The following is a 17,393-nucleotide window of genomic DNA, read 5'->3' as shown; positions in this document are numbered from 1 at the left end:
CTGTGCCCCCCTCCCTAGTCCAAGAAATCAGCACTAGGGTCCTAACTTTCTGGTTTTTGTGACACCGCACCTATTCAGCAGGCTCCCTCTGTTTCCAACAAAGTCACAGAGAGACCCTGCAAAGATCAAACTGAGTCCAAGAGATGCTATTTGCAGATTTTAAGAAGCTTCTGAGGATGATCTGTGCTCACCTGTGACAAGCCAATGGGGCTTTTAGATAGGAGGGCTGGGACCTTGAGTTTTACATATAGCCAGAACTTTACTCTGGGAAGCTTGATCAAGAACATTAGGATTCCCATGCAGACTAAAGCCCCTCGCAGTCTTCTCCAGGGTAAGTCTTGCAAACTCTAGAGATGCCCTCTGCCTGTAAGGCAAAGGACAATATTCAGATATCAGGGTCACACCTTGTACTGTATACATTATTAAAAATACAGGAGTGCTGTTGTCTTAAGCAGCTCTCTCAATCTGAACAAAATCATAGAAAAGACCGTATATGCTTTCACCAGTGTCATACTGGGGTCAAGTCAAGTATCCTATATCTCATAATGGTCAGTACCAGGTGTTTTAGGAGAAGGTAGAATACACTGTGGACAGTTATATAATAAATTAGACAGAGGAGAAGTTTCCTGTTACCTTCAGTTAATTAAAGCCTGAATATTTATATCCAAAAAATAAAGAATAATCTAAGGTCAGGCTTCTCTGCAATAATGTCTTCTGCTGACTTCAGACTTGAGTGACAGCCAGGGAATCTCCACTGAACCCACAGAAAAGATCAGACTTCTGGGAGCAGTGACTTCTCTTTCATCCTGATGTAAATGGACTGCAGTAAACAACCTGGGCATAGGAAGAAAAATGTACTTTAGCAGGGCATTTCTATACATTCTATACACTTCATTGATACATTTTGGTGTTCAGAATTCAAACAAGGAATTAATTCCTCAATTAGGTCAAATTTAATTTGGGTAATATGGAGAAATAGAAAGATCTTGGACATACGTGACCTCTTTGTTAATTTAGATCCTTTTTAATCTTTTAATTTAAAGCAAACAATAATCACAATTTTCCTGGGATCTCAGTTGCATTAGAGATTTTCTGAGATTATCCTGGGATAATTTTTTTCCAGTCTAGCAACCAAGTATCATGAAAAACATGTATGCCAGTCATAGCAACTTTATGTGAGTATACAGGACTCGCTAAATCAGGTATCCTCACATGTCAAGATTCATCACTCTGGCCAAACTAAACAAACCTGGGGCCAGTTTTTCTCATTACCACTACTAATTATTAAAACTATTTCATTCTATATAAGGATAAAAAGCTGGCCCCAGACTTTTCTTATTTGGCTAGTATGATGAAGTTAAGGATATGTCATAGGAAATTGTGGAGTTAAGGGAGTGGACAAGAGCAGCACAACAATCTTCTCTTATGGATGTAAGGTTACAGCAACCACCACATAATGAAATTGTCAAGATTTTGGAACATAGACCATGCCTGTGAGTTCTCCCATTCACCATGTTAGCAACTGCACATCCAAACATTTCAACGTGTGGTTGTAATTGCCACTCTGTTATGCCTGGGTAGGGGAGGGGAGGAGTGCACAGTTATAATATAGCCCCCTTTATGTTTACCTAGTGTTAGGCATTCTAGGGCTTGCTGTCACTTCAGTTATGGTGGCAGAACTAAGGCAGAAGAGATTCTTGCTCTTATGTTCTCATGGTTGCTGTAAGCAAGAAGTTAAAATCCTGTACTGGTTAGCTTGCTAGATACTTGGGAAACTGTTTGTAGAGCTCCCTTCACAAGGTCCCTATTGGCATTTGGAATAAGAGGGTGGTATCTGAGGGATATTTGCAAAAGTAAGTTTTCATTCCCGTGTGTAAGCACCATCTGATAGGAAGGTGCATCTACCTTAGTCCCAACCTTCAATTATTTCAGTTTCAAAGCTGTTGCTTTCTAAGGAAGTTTTTTGTCTGCCTATTACTTTTATATAATCAATAAAATTCTGCTTTGCCCTCCGTCTTTCTCACATGTCTATAAATCACTACCTTGTACTTCCTGTTAGTGATGAAAGGGGAGAAGAGCTGCATGGCAAAATGTAAATTTCCTTATCTGATAATTTTGTTGCTGTTAGGAGCTTCTTTCTTATTTTGGCCCCCTCCTTCCTCCCTGGTAGTTTGGAACCCAATAGATATTTTTCTATAAAGGGGGAATTTAAACATATATTTGCCTTGAGTTTAGTTAACTGAGTTTAAGTGTTTACTGAGTTTAAGTAAGTTAACTGAGTTTAAGTGTTTACTGAGTTTAAGTGTTTACTGCTAACAGTTAGTAATAAGTCACCAGAACGTTTCTAAAACTTCAGAAAAATTCTTCTGGTGACTTGAACTGAAAGGTGAATCTAGGTCTTGGAGTCTGACAGTAGCACTGAATTCCATAGGTGAGAAGCATTGCCCATTAGTTGTGATAATCAAAGAGAGAAGCTGTTAGCAGAAAGAAAATTATCAGGTAAGTATTTTTCAATCCTCTGCCTTCCTTTTCTATGTGCTGCCTACATCTGTTCTATGACTGTTAAGCCTTTTTTCAAAGTCTGAATGTTAAAGCACATTGGAAATGTCATTGTTTTCAGAGCAATTTCCAGCGTTTTTCTATTCAGCTGATATTTTACACATGCACACAACACTTTGGAGCTTTTATTTCTGCAGGCACAGATGGGCTTTATCCTCCTTTTACCCACACTGAGAGGAAAGTAGCAGAAAGTAGCATGGAGATTGCACAACAGGTCCTTAAAGGAGAGGAGCAGAGCCCACATAGCTTGCTTCCTCCCGTTACTTAGCTAGCAGCAGCCATGCTGTGGAAACACCACACTTCAGTGGGCTGTCTAATCAGGAGGGCATCAGGAGAGGGAGTTAGGATCAGCCTTTTTAGGGCATAAGATTCTTCACACTTGGTCTAAAAGCTCTCCCACACATTTGGCTATGTTGCTTCCCTTTTGCTTATGACTGTCATCTTCTAATTTTCTGCCTATCACCTGCATAAAACCTATTTCCTATTTCTTGTAGAAATTCCGCATTTTGTAGTCTTCTGAAAGACAATCTTTCCATTCTCTGCCCTTTTCTGGTCTGTCTTGTTCCTGTGTAGTTTATCAGACTGCAGCATCTTTGAAACAGAGAGCTTATTTATCTCTCTGATTTGTGTGACAAGCATTTTTTTTCTTTCTAAACATGATTTAAAATAATAATGCATTGGTAATTATAGCGTAAACTGATTCTTCAGCCAGCATTATACCGTATTCCGGCTGTGACTTTAACTGGAAAAAACATATGGATGGGAACAGTTAAATAGAAACCAGTGGCAAAATGGCATGGAAGCCAGTAGTGCGCCAGGAATAAAGGATAGCAACCTATTGACATGGACATTGCTTGTCACAAAATCTGTAGGATTGGGTCATGTGTCGCCTGTGCATCCCTGAGATTTTGCTTCTAGGGTTTTGCTACCTATTCCAGACACTGCTCTTAACAGGGGAATCTGACCTAGAAGCCACTGTGATTATTTTATGGTAACTCTTCTACCACGTGCTTATTCATGGGAAAATCACCCAAGTTTTATGTATTTACTGTGTATAAAATATGCTGTTCAGATGGTTTTTCCTGGTAATATGAGTTTAGTTCTACAGTAGTGACAACTAGAAAGAAAGTTTTCATTTCCTGGTGCCTTTGTACTTCTAATTCAAGAATACATGAAATTCAGGGGGGGAAGGGGGGGGGGGTTCAGAGAGGATAATTCTTTCATGAAATGTGTGTTCATTTTAGCTCTCAAGAGTAGTTGCTTAAAATTTTTCGTTTAAAAACTGATTGTTTCCAGTATGTAAGCATTTCCATACTGGAAAATTATGAAGCATGTTTACTATTAGCATTTTCAAAGCCATTACTCAACCTTATTATTACTGAACCAGTAGTTTGAAAAGCCCAAGATGTCAAATAAAAACTTAATGAAATGTGCTCCTATATTTAATTGATGAGAAATGTTTACAAAGAGTAATTAAATACTTGTATAGATAAAAGAGTTAAAGGTTATATTTTTCAGGCGTTAGCATTTCCTCATTTGTTTTAGACAGAAGATTGAGCGATGCACCCTTACTGGTACAAATCGTGAAGTAATTGTTAACACTGCTCTTCGTCCATTTGCCATGACCTTGTTTGATCAGCACATTTACTGGACAGAATGGAACACCAGAAGCATTTACCGAGCTAATAAATATGATGGTTCAGACCAGATCACCATGATCACGAATCTGCCACAAAGGCCAATGGATATTCATGTTTGGTCAAAAAGCAAGCAGCACCAGTGCAGCAATCCTTGCAACCAGTTTAATGGTGGTTGCAGTCATATTTGTGCACCAGGTAATTACTTTCAGTGATGATGAAAGTAGCAGAACTTATAATGAGCTATCTTTAAAAACTCATGGGAATAACTGAAGTATTCTTCAGAAGTGGGATATGTCTCATCAGAATTAAAACTGTGAACAAAATAAATTTTCTGATCTGGCAGCAGATTGAACTGTGAACCTCCAGAACTCAAAATCATAAACTTCTATATCTTGAACTGAAGAGGACTCCTTAGCTGGAGACCATACCACTTGTACTCTCTGAATGAGTCACAAAGGAGGCTCTATAACATACATGCACCAGTGGATTACAGTGAGAACTCAGAATAGTACTACCTCCTACTAAGTACCCTACAAAGGAGTGGCCATAAGTTGAATGTATGCAAGCTTGAGAGAGGCTCTGTAAAATACCTTTGGGATAAGATTTTTCAAAAGCCCCAAAGCCTGATTTATAAAGATATTTAAATGTCTTAAGATATTGGTGGCCTCTGGGAGTTAGATACCTGGGCACTTTTGAAAATTTCATTTATGTCACTGGGAGTTGGGAGTCAAATCCACTCCCACTGACTTCAATAAAGGAAGAGTTTCTTCATTACCAAATGACTTTGAAAATCCCAATGTTAAGGGCCTAGCTTTCCGGCTGATATGACCATATCATTTGATGGCATAGAATACTGTCTCACTTGGACTCAAAAAGTAAGAGCAACTCTAAACACTTTTATAGAAAGTGTATCGTAATGTCTTGACACTTCAATTTCCCTTTTCTTTTAAATCTCAAATACATATAGGGCCTGCTGGTGCAGAGTGTCAATGTCCTTCTGAAGGTCGTTGGTATTTAGCTAATAACAACAAGCACTGTATTGTGGACAATGGGACCAGGTGTGATGCAGGACTCTTCACATGTCTTAATGGGCTATGCATCTCAGAGCGATGGAAGTGTGACAATGACAATGATTGTGGTGATGGCAGTGATGAACTGGAAAGTGTGTGTGGTAAGCACTTTAATAACTGTGTTAAAAAGTGACACAGAGCTCTGTTCTGCTTCTTCTGTGGTCGATCACACTAAATTATTGACTTGATGATTCTGAGATTGAGTTGAGTAGCAGTTGTTTGAAGCTGCTTCCAGATTTTGTCATCAGGTGTTTTTATGAGGACAAATTTGCTTCTGAAACAAGAAGGGATATTTAGGATTGCCTTTAAATCATATTTACCTGATTTTACCTTTCTACTTTCTCTAATTCCAATGTGTACTTTACTTTTCATGCAGTCCGTTTTGCAGCAGTGTTTGTCTTGGCAGGTAAAAGAAGCATTACGTTTTCCATTGCTACCTTAGTCAAGGAATTAAAATGACATTCCCTCCATGAATTTTCTTCATTTTTATCCCCTGTAGCTTTTCATACCTGTCAGCCAACAGCTTTTACCTGTGGCAATGGACGTTGTGTTCCATACCACTATCGCTGTGATCACTACAATGACTGTGGAGACAACAGTGATGAGCTGGGTTGCTTGTTCCGAGCTTGCAACTCCCACACAGAATTTACATGCAATAATGGGCGGTGTATATCTCGAGAATATGTCTGTAATGGTATAAACAACTGTTATGATAATGGTACATCAGATGAGAGAAATTGCCGTAAGTTCATTGTAACTATTTTATTTGTAAAGGAATATGACAGTATTAGTAAATGAAAATAAATATCTCTATCTATTTCTGCATGCATTTTAACATGTATGCTGCTTTATATGACATTGAAGCAAAACATATTGATTAAAGATATTTGTGAGAAATCTGAGAACATTAATAATAATAACTATTATTATTATTAGGCCTGTCCAAATAGGGAAGTATTTGATTCAGATTTGGCCAATTTAGTGGCCAGTGATTTGAATTGAAGATTTGAATCACTGTCCTCAATCGATTTGGACAAATCAGTTTCAGAAGATTCGGTGTGGATTTGGACAGATTCAGTGATTTGGATTGGCTGGGAGAGGTAGGCACAGCTGGGCAGCTCCTCCGGCTGTACCTGCCTCTCCCTAGGTGGGGGGAGCCATGGGAGAAGCCCCCATGGCTGCCCTGCCTGGCCCCACCCCCCACCCAGCCCCAGCCTAGTCCTGGCACTTAAAAAAAAGAAAAAAGAAAAAAGCCTTATACTCACTAGCTGCAGGAGCAGTGTTTGGGGCCTCTGGGTGCTCGTGGCAGAGCCCCCCCACACACAACTCAGGGCAGTGAGGGGCAGTGGGGATCACTTCCCTGCTTGGTACCCATGCGGCAGCTGCCCCATAGCATGGGTGCAGTGTGGCTCGGCAGGGTGCTGTGTGCTGCCTGGGACTTGGGGCCACTGGGGCTGAGTGCTGCCAGGCTCTGGCTGATTACTGGAGCCACCCCAGTTCCCAGACAGTATGTGGCGCCCTGCCAAGTTGCGCTGCACTCACGTGATGTAACAGCTGTCCCATGAGTGCCAGGTCAGGGGGGCGGCGATCTCCTCTGCCCCCCACTGTGCGACATTGCATGGAGGGGCTCTGCCACAAGCCCTCAGAAGCCCCAATTCCCACTGCCAGAGCTGGTGAATGCGGGGCTTTTTTTTTTTTTTTTTAAAAAGCCAGGAGGGTGGGCCATGTGGGGGATGGGGCTGTGCAGGGAAGCCATGGGGGCTTCTCCTGTGGCTCCTCTGGCTGTGCCTACCTCTGCTTCAGCAGGGGGATCCGCAGCGGCTCTGCCCTTCTGCCACTTACCCAGCTGGTGGGGGGGATGGGGCATAGCAGAGGCTCTACCCTGCTGCCACTTGCCCCCTTCTGCCTGGAGCGAGCGCGCCTGCATCCCCCACCCCAGCTGGGTAACCGGCAGCAGCGCAGAGCCCCTGCTTCCAGCGCTGCTGCGCCCACATCACACATCCCTCTTCCCCCGTCCCCAAGTAATGTTTCTCCCCACCCCGGCTGGGCAGCTTGTCCGGGCCCCAGTCTCACGCTCCCCATGCCCCTTCCCTAGGTGGAGGCAGCTGTCAGCTGCCTGTAGTCTATGGCCGAATCTCTGAATTGGCTGGATCTTTTCTGAAGCTTTTCCAAATCGATTCAAAGCATTGGAATTGATTTGGAACTTTTACTTGGTCTCCCAATTCAATTCGGATTTGGAGAGTTGATCCCCAAATAGGGCTGAATCTCCTGTGAATTAAATCAGCTACTAAAGCTTTGCACAGCCTTTAATTATTATTACTATTGACTACTACTTGGAGCATACCGTATGTCTCTGATCCTGCAAAGATTTATTCATGTGCTAACCTTAATGGGCTGTGAGGAGTCCTGTTGACTTCAGCAGAACTAGTCATGGTAAATTGAACACGTCTTGTCAAGATTGGGAATCAGATTTGTGGAGCAAATTTATTCTGTAGGGTTCTACCGTGAAGTTATGCTAATTGCAATAGGCAGCAAATATTTTCCGTGTTACTTTATGGGTTACTGTGTCTTTTAATATCTATTTTTTATGTAGCTCAGACTATGAATTGGTTTTCTTTTCTTTATTGGTTCAGTATTTATTTCAAAATAATAGATTGTTTTGTTATTATTCTGTTTAGCAAAACACAAAGGGAAGTAAAATTAATATTGATAATTCATGTAGTTAATTTGTTAATCAGTATTTTTTTGCCAGTATTATGTCAGCCTCCCAAGGGAAAATTCATAACTAGAGCTGAACAAATAATTCATAATAAAAATTATTCAGTGAATATTACTTTTTTTTTTATTTGTGGCATATGTATGAATACATTTTATGGCTTGTGTTTAGTATTCAAAATACTCGGAATTCTGATTACGTTAGTCATGAACATTCAGAATTTTGTATGTATTGCTTATTCATGGCTGCATAGATTAAGTTGCAAGATATTATTTTTGCCCTGTATTGGTTGAATACACAACATATCCAGTGAAAACAGTATGCTGTTTTTCAAGAAAAAGCAGACTGCACTGTTTTGAAAATATTTTGTCAGCATTTTTGCCATTAAAATTCAGTCATGTAAATTTTCACATAGAGCAGTATGAAAGAAATGGTCCAATGGAATTTATTTCAACATGTGAAGTAAAATGACTGGAAAATGTTTTGTTCTTAGTCTTTAACTTCCCAACCAAGGAGAAAATCACACAGTAAAATTGTAAAAATCTATTTTGTTTTAATTTACTGTGGATTTCAATGACAATAAAATGTTTGCAGGTCTTTTAGCTACTCTTGAGTACTATTGGAACCATTATATTTTTTGGGGGGTAAAACTAACAATCATTCAGAGGATATAACTTAAGTGAACCTTGAAAGATACTTCTAAACAGTCTGAATACTTAAAGAGAATGCTACTTTTAATATTGTGTTTCTTTCAGTATATTTTAGTTTAGTAGGATAAAAATGTTCTAAGATATATTTTCCTCCTATATTTCTTTCCTTAAAGCTGAGCGCACTTGTCAATCTGGTTTTACAAAATGTCAAAGCACAAACATTTGCATTCCTCGAACATATTTGTGTGATGGAGATGATGACTGTGGAGATATGAGTGATGAAAGCCCTACTCATTGTGGTAAGTAAATAGTGCCTTAATTACTTTCATACAGTAATTTATTTCTCTATCTCTTGCCTTTGGTACAGGCTCAAATGTTCTGTACAAAGAATAAATGTTTATGTGGTTACCATATTTACCCAAATCCAAGATGACTTCAAATTTAAGATGACCCCCCAATAATTAGATTCTGTGCATGGAAAATTATAAATGTGTTACAATTGTCCAAGTATAGAATCTAATTATTGGAGGGTCATCTTAAATTTGTCTCCAACTGCAGGGGGAGGGCAGGCAGCCTAACCCTAGCACCTTGCTCCTCCACTACTTGCCCCTTCTGGCTGCACTCCAGCTTTCTTCCCCCAGTCTGATCCCTGACCCTTGCTGCCACCTACCCCAGCTCCCTCACTGCTGCTTGATTCCCAGCCCCTGGTACCTCCCAATTTCCTTTCTGATCCCTAACGTACACTGGTGTTCCATTCCCTGCCCGAATCCCAACATGTGCTCCTGCCTGATCCCAGATGTGTGCTTCTGCCCTGTTTACCACCTGATCCACTGCACATGCTGCTGCCCCATCACCTGCCAATTTCTGATGTTCTGCTGCCTGATCCACTGCCCGATTTTTGGCATACAGTATATACTCTCATATGCTTGCCAATAATATGGCCTCTGTTTTCCTTCTTATGACAACAGCCATCTTGTAACATATTAAGGATCTTTTATTCGTTCTGGTTATTTTGCAGGGTAGCTTCTATGTCAAAAGATTTTTTCAAGGTGACCTGAACTGAACACACTCTTCTGCACATCCCTTCACCAATTTCTTAATGCTAGAATGACATCCTTTTTTTTGTGCACAATTTTTTCTAGTGTGTGCTCTTTTATTTTTTCCAAGTGATTATAAGTATATTCTAGAATCCACTTAATCTTTTATAATTGCTTTCAAATATTGTGCAAAATCATCTAGTTTTCTATCAACAGTAACTGCTCAGTGGGTGTGCCTACATGTGCACTGCAATATACATAAGCCTATTTTAATGTGCATTAAAGCATCACTAAAACAATATTCTTTAGTTAATGTGCATTAAGATAGGCTAATGTACATTTTCCTAGTATTTCAAAATGGAGGGCTCCTTTATACATGCAGGGAGGCTGCTCCAACGTGCTGTAATTACAAAGCATTGGAGCAGACTTGATTAATCACTGTGGTACTTACTGCACTCCAGCTGACTCCAGTGTCACGTGTACCAGTGTCCCCGTGCTGAAAAATGGTGGTGGGGCACTTTAAACTAAAACTTGTTTGACCAGCTTTAGTTAAAGTGCCCCTATCGCCATTTTTCAGCACAGGGACGCTGATACATCTGATGCTTTGGGCGCTTTAATTAGTGCAGCTCTTGGAGCCATGCTAAATAAAGCACCCCCCCCCCACCTACCGGAACACTTCTGTTAACTTCCTGAGGACATTTTGTCCTGTGATGCGCTGGAGATGTGCTGCCTGGATTATAACCAATCCATAGAACTGCATGTGTCCCAGGAAAACAATTTGGCTTGCTTGAAAACCAGGAAGAACTATAGCTTTGTGCTGTTTTATGAAGAATGTGCCATGTCTTTTCTGAAACTTAAAGCCAAAAAGTATTGCTCAGTTATGGAGGGCATTCATAATTGGAAGCTATGAGAGAAAGTCAAAAGAGTAGTGTCTTAAGGAAGAAAATGAAACAGAGAGAGGGCAAAAGGGAAAAGGAAACAAGCTCAAGGTATTAGTGAGTGAAACATGTAATTCCTATGAATTCCTTTAGTATAGGCATACAAAATGGCAATGCCAAAGAGTAAATGTACAGGTTTTAGACAAAAATTCCATTCTTCCATGTTTGGAAGTGAGATCAGTCACCTGAAATCACCACAAAGGATAGCAAAATTGTCAGTATAAAGGGTGCATTGTAGGTTAGGATTCAGGGGCTCTGTCAGATGCACTTTACATAGCACCTTGTTTACACTGTTATTGGAGCTACGCAGGCTTCTCTTCCATGGACAATACATCCTGTTGTAGAATCTCAAGAAAAAGTAGTGGAGGAACGAGGAAATGGAGATCTGCTGTGAAGTTTTATTTCTTTGCTGCAAACTGTTGTCATTTTGAAGCAAGCAGTTATGCTGAGTGGTGTAGGCAGTGGAAAAAGGTATCTTGAACTATAAATTAGTTTATTGTGTACAACTCAAATATAAAGTGCTTTGTCTTGCAGTTGCTCTATGGAGTCTTGTATCTACAGCAAATCCTGCCCTCATAGAAGTGGATACAACAATAGAAGTTGCATGAACTTTTCTGAGGAGAGAATTTGGTCCATTGTTTACATAGAAAGAGCACTAGATTGTACAAAAAGCTCTTTGCAGATAGAATATGAAAGGATATCTTTCCTAGCATAATTTTTTCTCTTTCTTTTTTGGGGTCTGTAATATTTTTGCGTATCATGGACTCAAAAGCAACTTAAAACAAGTTGGAAGGGTAACAGAAAGAAAGAAGTCATACATAGGTTTTTTCTTCCAGTCTCACTGACTTGCACAAATAGTGAGTTTCGTTGTACATCTGGACGTTGTATTCCTGCTCATTGGTACTGTGATCAAGGAGTAGACTGTGCTGATGGCTCTGATGAACCTACTTCTTGTGGTAAGTGTGTACCCAGGAGAACTATTCTGGGAGAAGTATGGTCGTGAAATTCATTGTGGGAAATAATTACTCTTCTAAATGATAGTTTGGATCTAGACCAGGCTGATAGTAACTGGAAAATAATTATCTTTCAAGGGTATTGAGTGGCTTGCGTAATACAATTCTGTAGTTTCACTTCATTTCTTAGGATCTGCATCACAAAAGCTCTGTCTGGAATATGAATCCTTTCAAACCTCCCCTCTCTTCTGTAAAACAATGTTTTTGATGAATTGGCTGGGGGGTGGTCTGCAGTTTGGAACTGAGAAATGAGACAGGAAAAGCAGAAGAGAAAAAAGCAAAGTATTCTCTGCAGAGAAAGAGGGAACAGAATGAAGTCACTGGGAAAGTGTTTAGAGTACTCTGAGAGCAACTGCCATCACTCTAAAAACTGGTATTGTACGAGGATTGTACCAGAGATTGAAATTAGACTGATATATAACTCCCTGTGTTTCTTGAAGTACAGTATGTATTTGTGGGCAAGAGTTGTTAGCACATTTTCTTGCCTACAACGTGCTTTCAAATAAAACTTGCACCTTGTTTTTTTGGAAGGCAGAATGTAGAAAAAGAGATTTTTCCAGTCATGGCCAACTGTGTGACAAAGAGTAAGTCCTCCTGGGAGCACAGTGTGTCCAGGAAGCGTGGCATCCCAGGAGAGTCTGGGTGAAACAGCAGAGAACAAGGACTTTCTGCCACACCAGGAAGTCCCAGCTGCTTGTTGCCTTGCCTGGACTGTCTCTTAGGATGCCACAGTTCCTAAACACTTTGTCTTCCTAGGAGGTCTTACTCTATCATACAGACTGTTAGTTCTTTACTATAAGTAGTTCTTCATCTATGTTCCTGTAAATAAAGTGATGTTTCCACATTGCAAACCTCGCCAAGATACTATCAGCAGCTTGCTTGCTCCTTCAGGCAGAAGCTACAGTGCTTAGCCAGTAGATACGATTGTGAGATAGTTAACATCAGTTGCTAATCAGGTGTCTCCAGGTGTGCTTCTTTTCTAGTGAAGAAATCAACTTCCCAATTTTGAGGGGCTGATTTTGAGGAAAATAGGTGTGTTGTATATGAGAAAATACAGTATTAAAATTAAAGCTACATTTTTAGATTCAAATTTAGAAGTGACTTTGACTGTTGCCTGCTCTGTTAGTGCATTAAGAGGGTTTAGGGTTGTATTTAAACTGATAATGCTTTCCCTTTATTAAGACTTAACTAAAAATGTTTCTGGTCTTCTTCCAAGCCTCACTCTCATTACAAATAAGTTTACTAATATTTATACTTACTGGAAGCATCAATACAAGACTCTGACTGCACAGTAGCCCGATATTACTGCGCAGTAGCATCACGTGGCAAAAACTGTGATGTGACGCTACTGTACAGTAGCATCACAAAAAAGGTGTTTGCCAGCACTACTGCACAGTAACTTAGGTTACTGTGTATTTATTTAGTACTTGTTTATACAACCAGTGCGCAGCAGCATCTTGTGTAGATGCAGCCACTATTGCTTAAGAAATAACTACTGCATTGTCATTAGATTTGATGTCCTCTTCAAATTTACTTAGTTTATTGCATTCAGATTTCCTTAGGAATCTATATTTGAAGTGATCTATTTTTGAAGCGTAACAAGATTAACAACCTAACACACAAAGCAGAGGTGTATTTGTAGGGATTATTATTGCAAAGAGAGAAATGGGATGATAAGAAGGGTTGCTCTTTTTATCCCAGCAGACAGAGCCTAAGTCAAATTCTATTACTTTGAGCATTCATTTGATCTTTCCCAAGTGTAAGCCTGACCCAAAGAATAACTTCCCTCAAACAGTTATTACAGCAGTGCAGCCCAGTCTAACAAGCAGAGTAATTCTGTTCATTTTAAGTGCCCCGTGTGCGGACTTGTTCAAGTGACCAGTTCAGGTGTGATGATGGTAGATGTATCCCAGCAACGTGGATCTGTGATGGTGATAATGACTGTGGGGATATGAGCGATGAGGATCAAAGACATAACTGTGGTAGGTGTCTAATGCAAATAAAATATGGTGCTTGGGACAGCTTTTGGGTTTTTAGATCTGGATAAGTTTCCTGCAGGGTCTCTATGCCAAACAATTCTCTATGATTCTGTGACTTACTCTACATTACTAGGAATTCAGATTCTATTTTGTTTCAAAAATCCCTTTCCATTTTGTGCTGTTCCATCTTCATGAAACATAATTTATATAGTAATTTGAAGGGAGGTAATGCAGACATCAGTAGCAAGCATACATATATTCACTGGTTGCCACAGCATGTTTTTGTTTATGAATTAGCATTACATATTTGTATTAGCCAGGGTCTGATGAAAATCCTTCTTAGCTGGAGAGAAGAGAGGGTTGGGTTGTGGATCACTGTTGTCTGGATGCACAATAGAGAAAGGGCAGGGGGCCTGGCCTCTATCCTTATATTCTTTACCACCAGCTGGGCATAATTGTAGATGCTGCACTAATTGTAGTGCAGAATTTGTTGTCTTCATTTGATCATCCCAGGGTACTGGTGAGGTGGAGGCTGTGAGCCTTGATTCCTTATGCACCTTCCAGGAATCTTGAGAGGTGGAGGCTTTTCAGCACCCTTTGTGTAGAACAACAGTCAATGGGGTGACACCAAAAATAAATTTGTCATTTTAAGCTTAACAAATGTGCATTTACATATATTTCTGTGAGAAATGTCTGGTCCAGGTGCACTGGAGAAGCACATTTTATACACACAGAGAGAAGTAGTTTAATTCAGTTAGTGACTATGCTTTATTTTAGCAAACCGAAACTGCACAGCTGCTGAGTTTACCTGCGTGAACAGCAGGCCCCCAATGAGGAGGTGTATCCCTCGGGCATGGGTTTGTGATGGAGATGCTGACTGCAGCGATGCATATGATGAACATCAAAACTGCACGCGAAGATCCTGCTCTGCAAATGAATTCACATGTAACAATGGATTGTGCATACGAAATTCATACAGGTTTGCATGTGCTTCAGCAATAGTCTTAAAAGCAGTTTAAAATTATGGGATTAATTCATTTTATTTCAGTTTTCACATTGTTTAGTTATTAATTAGGTCTGGAGTTCATAGTGAAATAACTTAACTGTAAGGTATTCATGTGTAACTTTTAACTTTAAAAACATGCAGGATGCTTGAGTAATATATTGACCATGCTCCCCAATAGTATTAAACAGTTGCTTCTGAGGACAGTGACCGTTCATGGAAGAATTCTGGCTGCTTCCTCCCTGCATGAGACAATGTGGTTTCATTACAACTGTCCATTATGGATAAGGGGAGTAGTTGAGAGGAAGGATTTGCTCATCTTTAGAAACTAAAGGGAGCTGCAGAAGCTCAGCTCTTCTGAAAATGAACTTTTGTGCATCTGTCCATAAGACAGTCACCATTGTCTTGTATTTTAACAAAGCCTGCATTCATCTCTAGGTGTGACAGGAGAAATGACTGTGGTGATAGCAGCGATGAGAGGGGTTGCGTCTATCAGCCTTGCCAACAGCACCAGTTTACATGTCAAAATGGGCGCTGCATTTCAAAGGCATATATCTGTGATGGCGATAATGACTGTGGAGATGAGTCTGATGAGCTGGAACACCTTTGTAATACACCAGAAGCAACCTGTTCTCCTCATCAGTTTAAATGTGACAATGGAAACTGCATTGAAATGGTTAAAGTCTGCAATCGACTAGATGACTGCTTGGATAATAGTGATGAAAAAGGCTGTGGTATGTGTGGATTTATCTAGGGACTAGGGGGTCTGATATTTAATTTAATTTAAAATGTTTTTAGATTAAGTTTTTAGACAAATGCTATAGAAGTCTTAAGACAGCATCTTAATTAGCATGATACATTTTCCATCAAGGCTTCCCTATGGGATTATGAAAAATACATACATATAATATCTCATATTAATACATTATATTATCTTAAACATAGCAGCTTAATTCGTATATTTAACTAATCCATGAAAACTAACAATTTGGGCAATCTGGTAAGTAGAATTTATGGCACATATTATAGTTAAGAAGATTATGCTATTATTTTTACCAGATAAATGCTTTGTAACTTTTTATTTTCCTTCTGAGGAATAATACCGAATTCCATGGAAGAGAATTTGGCATTAACTTAACTGGCATTAATTGTCCTAGATTCATAGATTTAGCAGAGCTATGACAATTTATACTAGCTTAAAAAGTTTCCCTTATTTCTAAATAGAAAGATGAGGTTCAGAATATAAATTGATTTTGACTCTTATGAATACATTATTTTCTGAATAATCCAGTTGCTTGAATAATGTTTTTATTTTTGTACCACAGGTATTAATGAATGTAATGACCCTTCAATCAGTGGGTGTGATCACGAATGCACAGATACCCGGACTAGTTTCTACTGTTCTTGTCACCCTGGATACAAACTCATGTCTGATAAACGGACATGTGATGATATTGATGAATGTACTGAAACACCATCAGTATGTAGCCAGATTTGTGAGAACACAGCTGGCTCTTACATTTGTAAGTGTGCCCCGGGATATGTCCGTGAGCCTGATGGAAAGAGTTGCCGACAAAATAGCAATATCTCCCCCTATCTTATTTTTAGCAACCGTTACTATCTGAGAAATCTCACAGCAGATGGCCAGTCTTACTCTCTCATTTTGCAAGGACTAAGAAATGTGGTAGCACTGGACTTTGATAGGGTGGAAAAGAGGTTGTACTGGATTGATGTGGGCAGGAAGATCATTGAAAGAATGTTCCTAAATGGGACAAACAAGGAGACAGTAATAAGTGATGATGTGCCAAATGGAGAAGGGATCGCTGTTGACTGGGTTGGCAGGTAAGAATGTGTTTTTAGCCTTTTTTAAACTATTAAGGAAATTTAATGTGGCAAAATGTGAGTTTGACTACTTATTTAGATCTGGTTTTGAATCTATGTATCACATGTCTACAGATCAGCCCCCAGTATAAAAATATCTTAGTACAGTCGATAGTCACTTGCAGCAACACCTAGTAAGAGCAGCAACCTCTTAGCAGAAACATTTTCCCTTGGAACATTTTCCATATTATGTATCCAAATGACACTCCCTATAATAGCAACCATATGTTACTATTATCAGGTGTTAACTGTAACTTCAGTAATACTGATTACTGATAATATTTAGCTGTTATTGTGTGTTTTACATTGTCAAAGCACCAAACATGCTTCTTGTGAGTATTAGGTAGTGTAGGTTTGTGGGATGCGTAGGTTTTTTTATTCTCATTTTAGAGATGAGGCAACCAGACAAAGACAATCTGGACCTCTCAACAAACCATGAGATTGGTTCCAGCATCTTATGATTAGCTTTTAAAAGTGTTGTTGAGCTGTCTCCCTCTTTCTCTGTACCTCCACAGTGTGTGAAGGCTGTTGGCACTTCCAAAGTTATTGGGCAGTTAATTTGCCATCCCTGTTGCAGGAGTTCTTACTGCTTTCTCTGCCCAGTCCTCATCTGTTCTTCCTTCATAAGTGTTAAAGGGAAGCACTTACAGATGCAGGGAAAGGGAAAGGAACACAGGAATGGTCCCCATTGGTAGGGAGGGAACCAGTTGCTCTAAATTCCTGATAGAAAGGGAGGGGGGTGGTTTTTACTCCCTTCATCTTTCCTCCTCAGAAGGTTCAGGTTCATGTGAGAGGTAGAGCGTGACAGGGGAGGCAAAAGCCCCCCCCAGCTCACCCCAGACCCTCCCCCGATGTGCCCTGATACTTACCGCAGGGGTGACAAAGAGCGGCAGCTGGGAAGAGACGC

At 39.9% G+C, this 17,393-nt stretch overlaps 1 protein-coding gene across 5 annotated transcripts in view; it reads left to right on the top strand.

The window, feature by feature from the left end:
• The window catches only part of LRP2 (LDL receptor related protein 2), a 208,573-nt gene that overhangs the window by 130,436 nt on the left and 60,744 nt on the right, over positions 1–17,393 (top strand). For all 5 annotated transcript variants that reach the window (XM_025206453.1, XM_025206452.1, XM_025206451.1 and 2 more), the window contains 9 exons: positions 4,105–4,394; positions 5,167–5,370; positions 5,769–6,011; positions 8,809–8,934; positions 11,447–11,566; positions 13,474–13,605; positions 14,380–14,581; positions 15,044–15,339; positions 15,931–16,447. In XM_025206453.1, the coding sequence (XP_025062238.1) occupies positions 4,105–4,394; positions 5,167–5,370; positions 5,769–6,011; positions 8,809–8,934; positions 11,447–11,566; positions 13,474–13,605; positions 14,380–14,581; positions 15,044–15,339; positions 15,931–16,447 (2,130 nt within the window). The remainder of the gene's footprint in view (positions 1–4,104; positions 4,395–5,166; positions 5,371–5,768; positions 6,012–8,808; positions 8,935–11,446; positions 11,567–13,473; positions 13,606–14,379; positions 14,582–15,043; positions 15,340–15,930; positions 16,448–17,393) is intronic.

This window comes from Alligator sinensis, unplaced genomic scaffold (genome assembly GCF_000455745.1).
Source record: "Alligator sinensis unplaced genomic scaffold, ASM45574v1 scaffold143_1, whole genome shotgun sequence".
NCBI classification, from domain to species: domain Eukaryota; kingdom Metazoa; phylum Chordata; order Crocodylia; family Alligatoridae; genus Alligator; species Alligator sinensis.
This window is presented reverse-complemented; position numbering and strand designations above follow the sequence as displayed.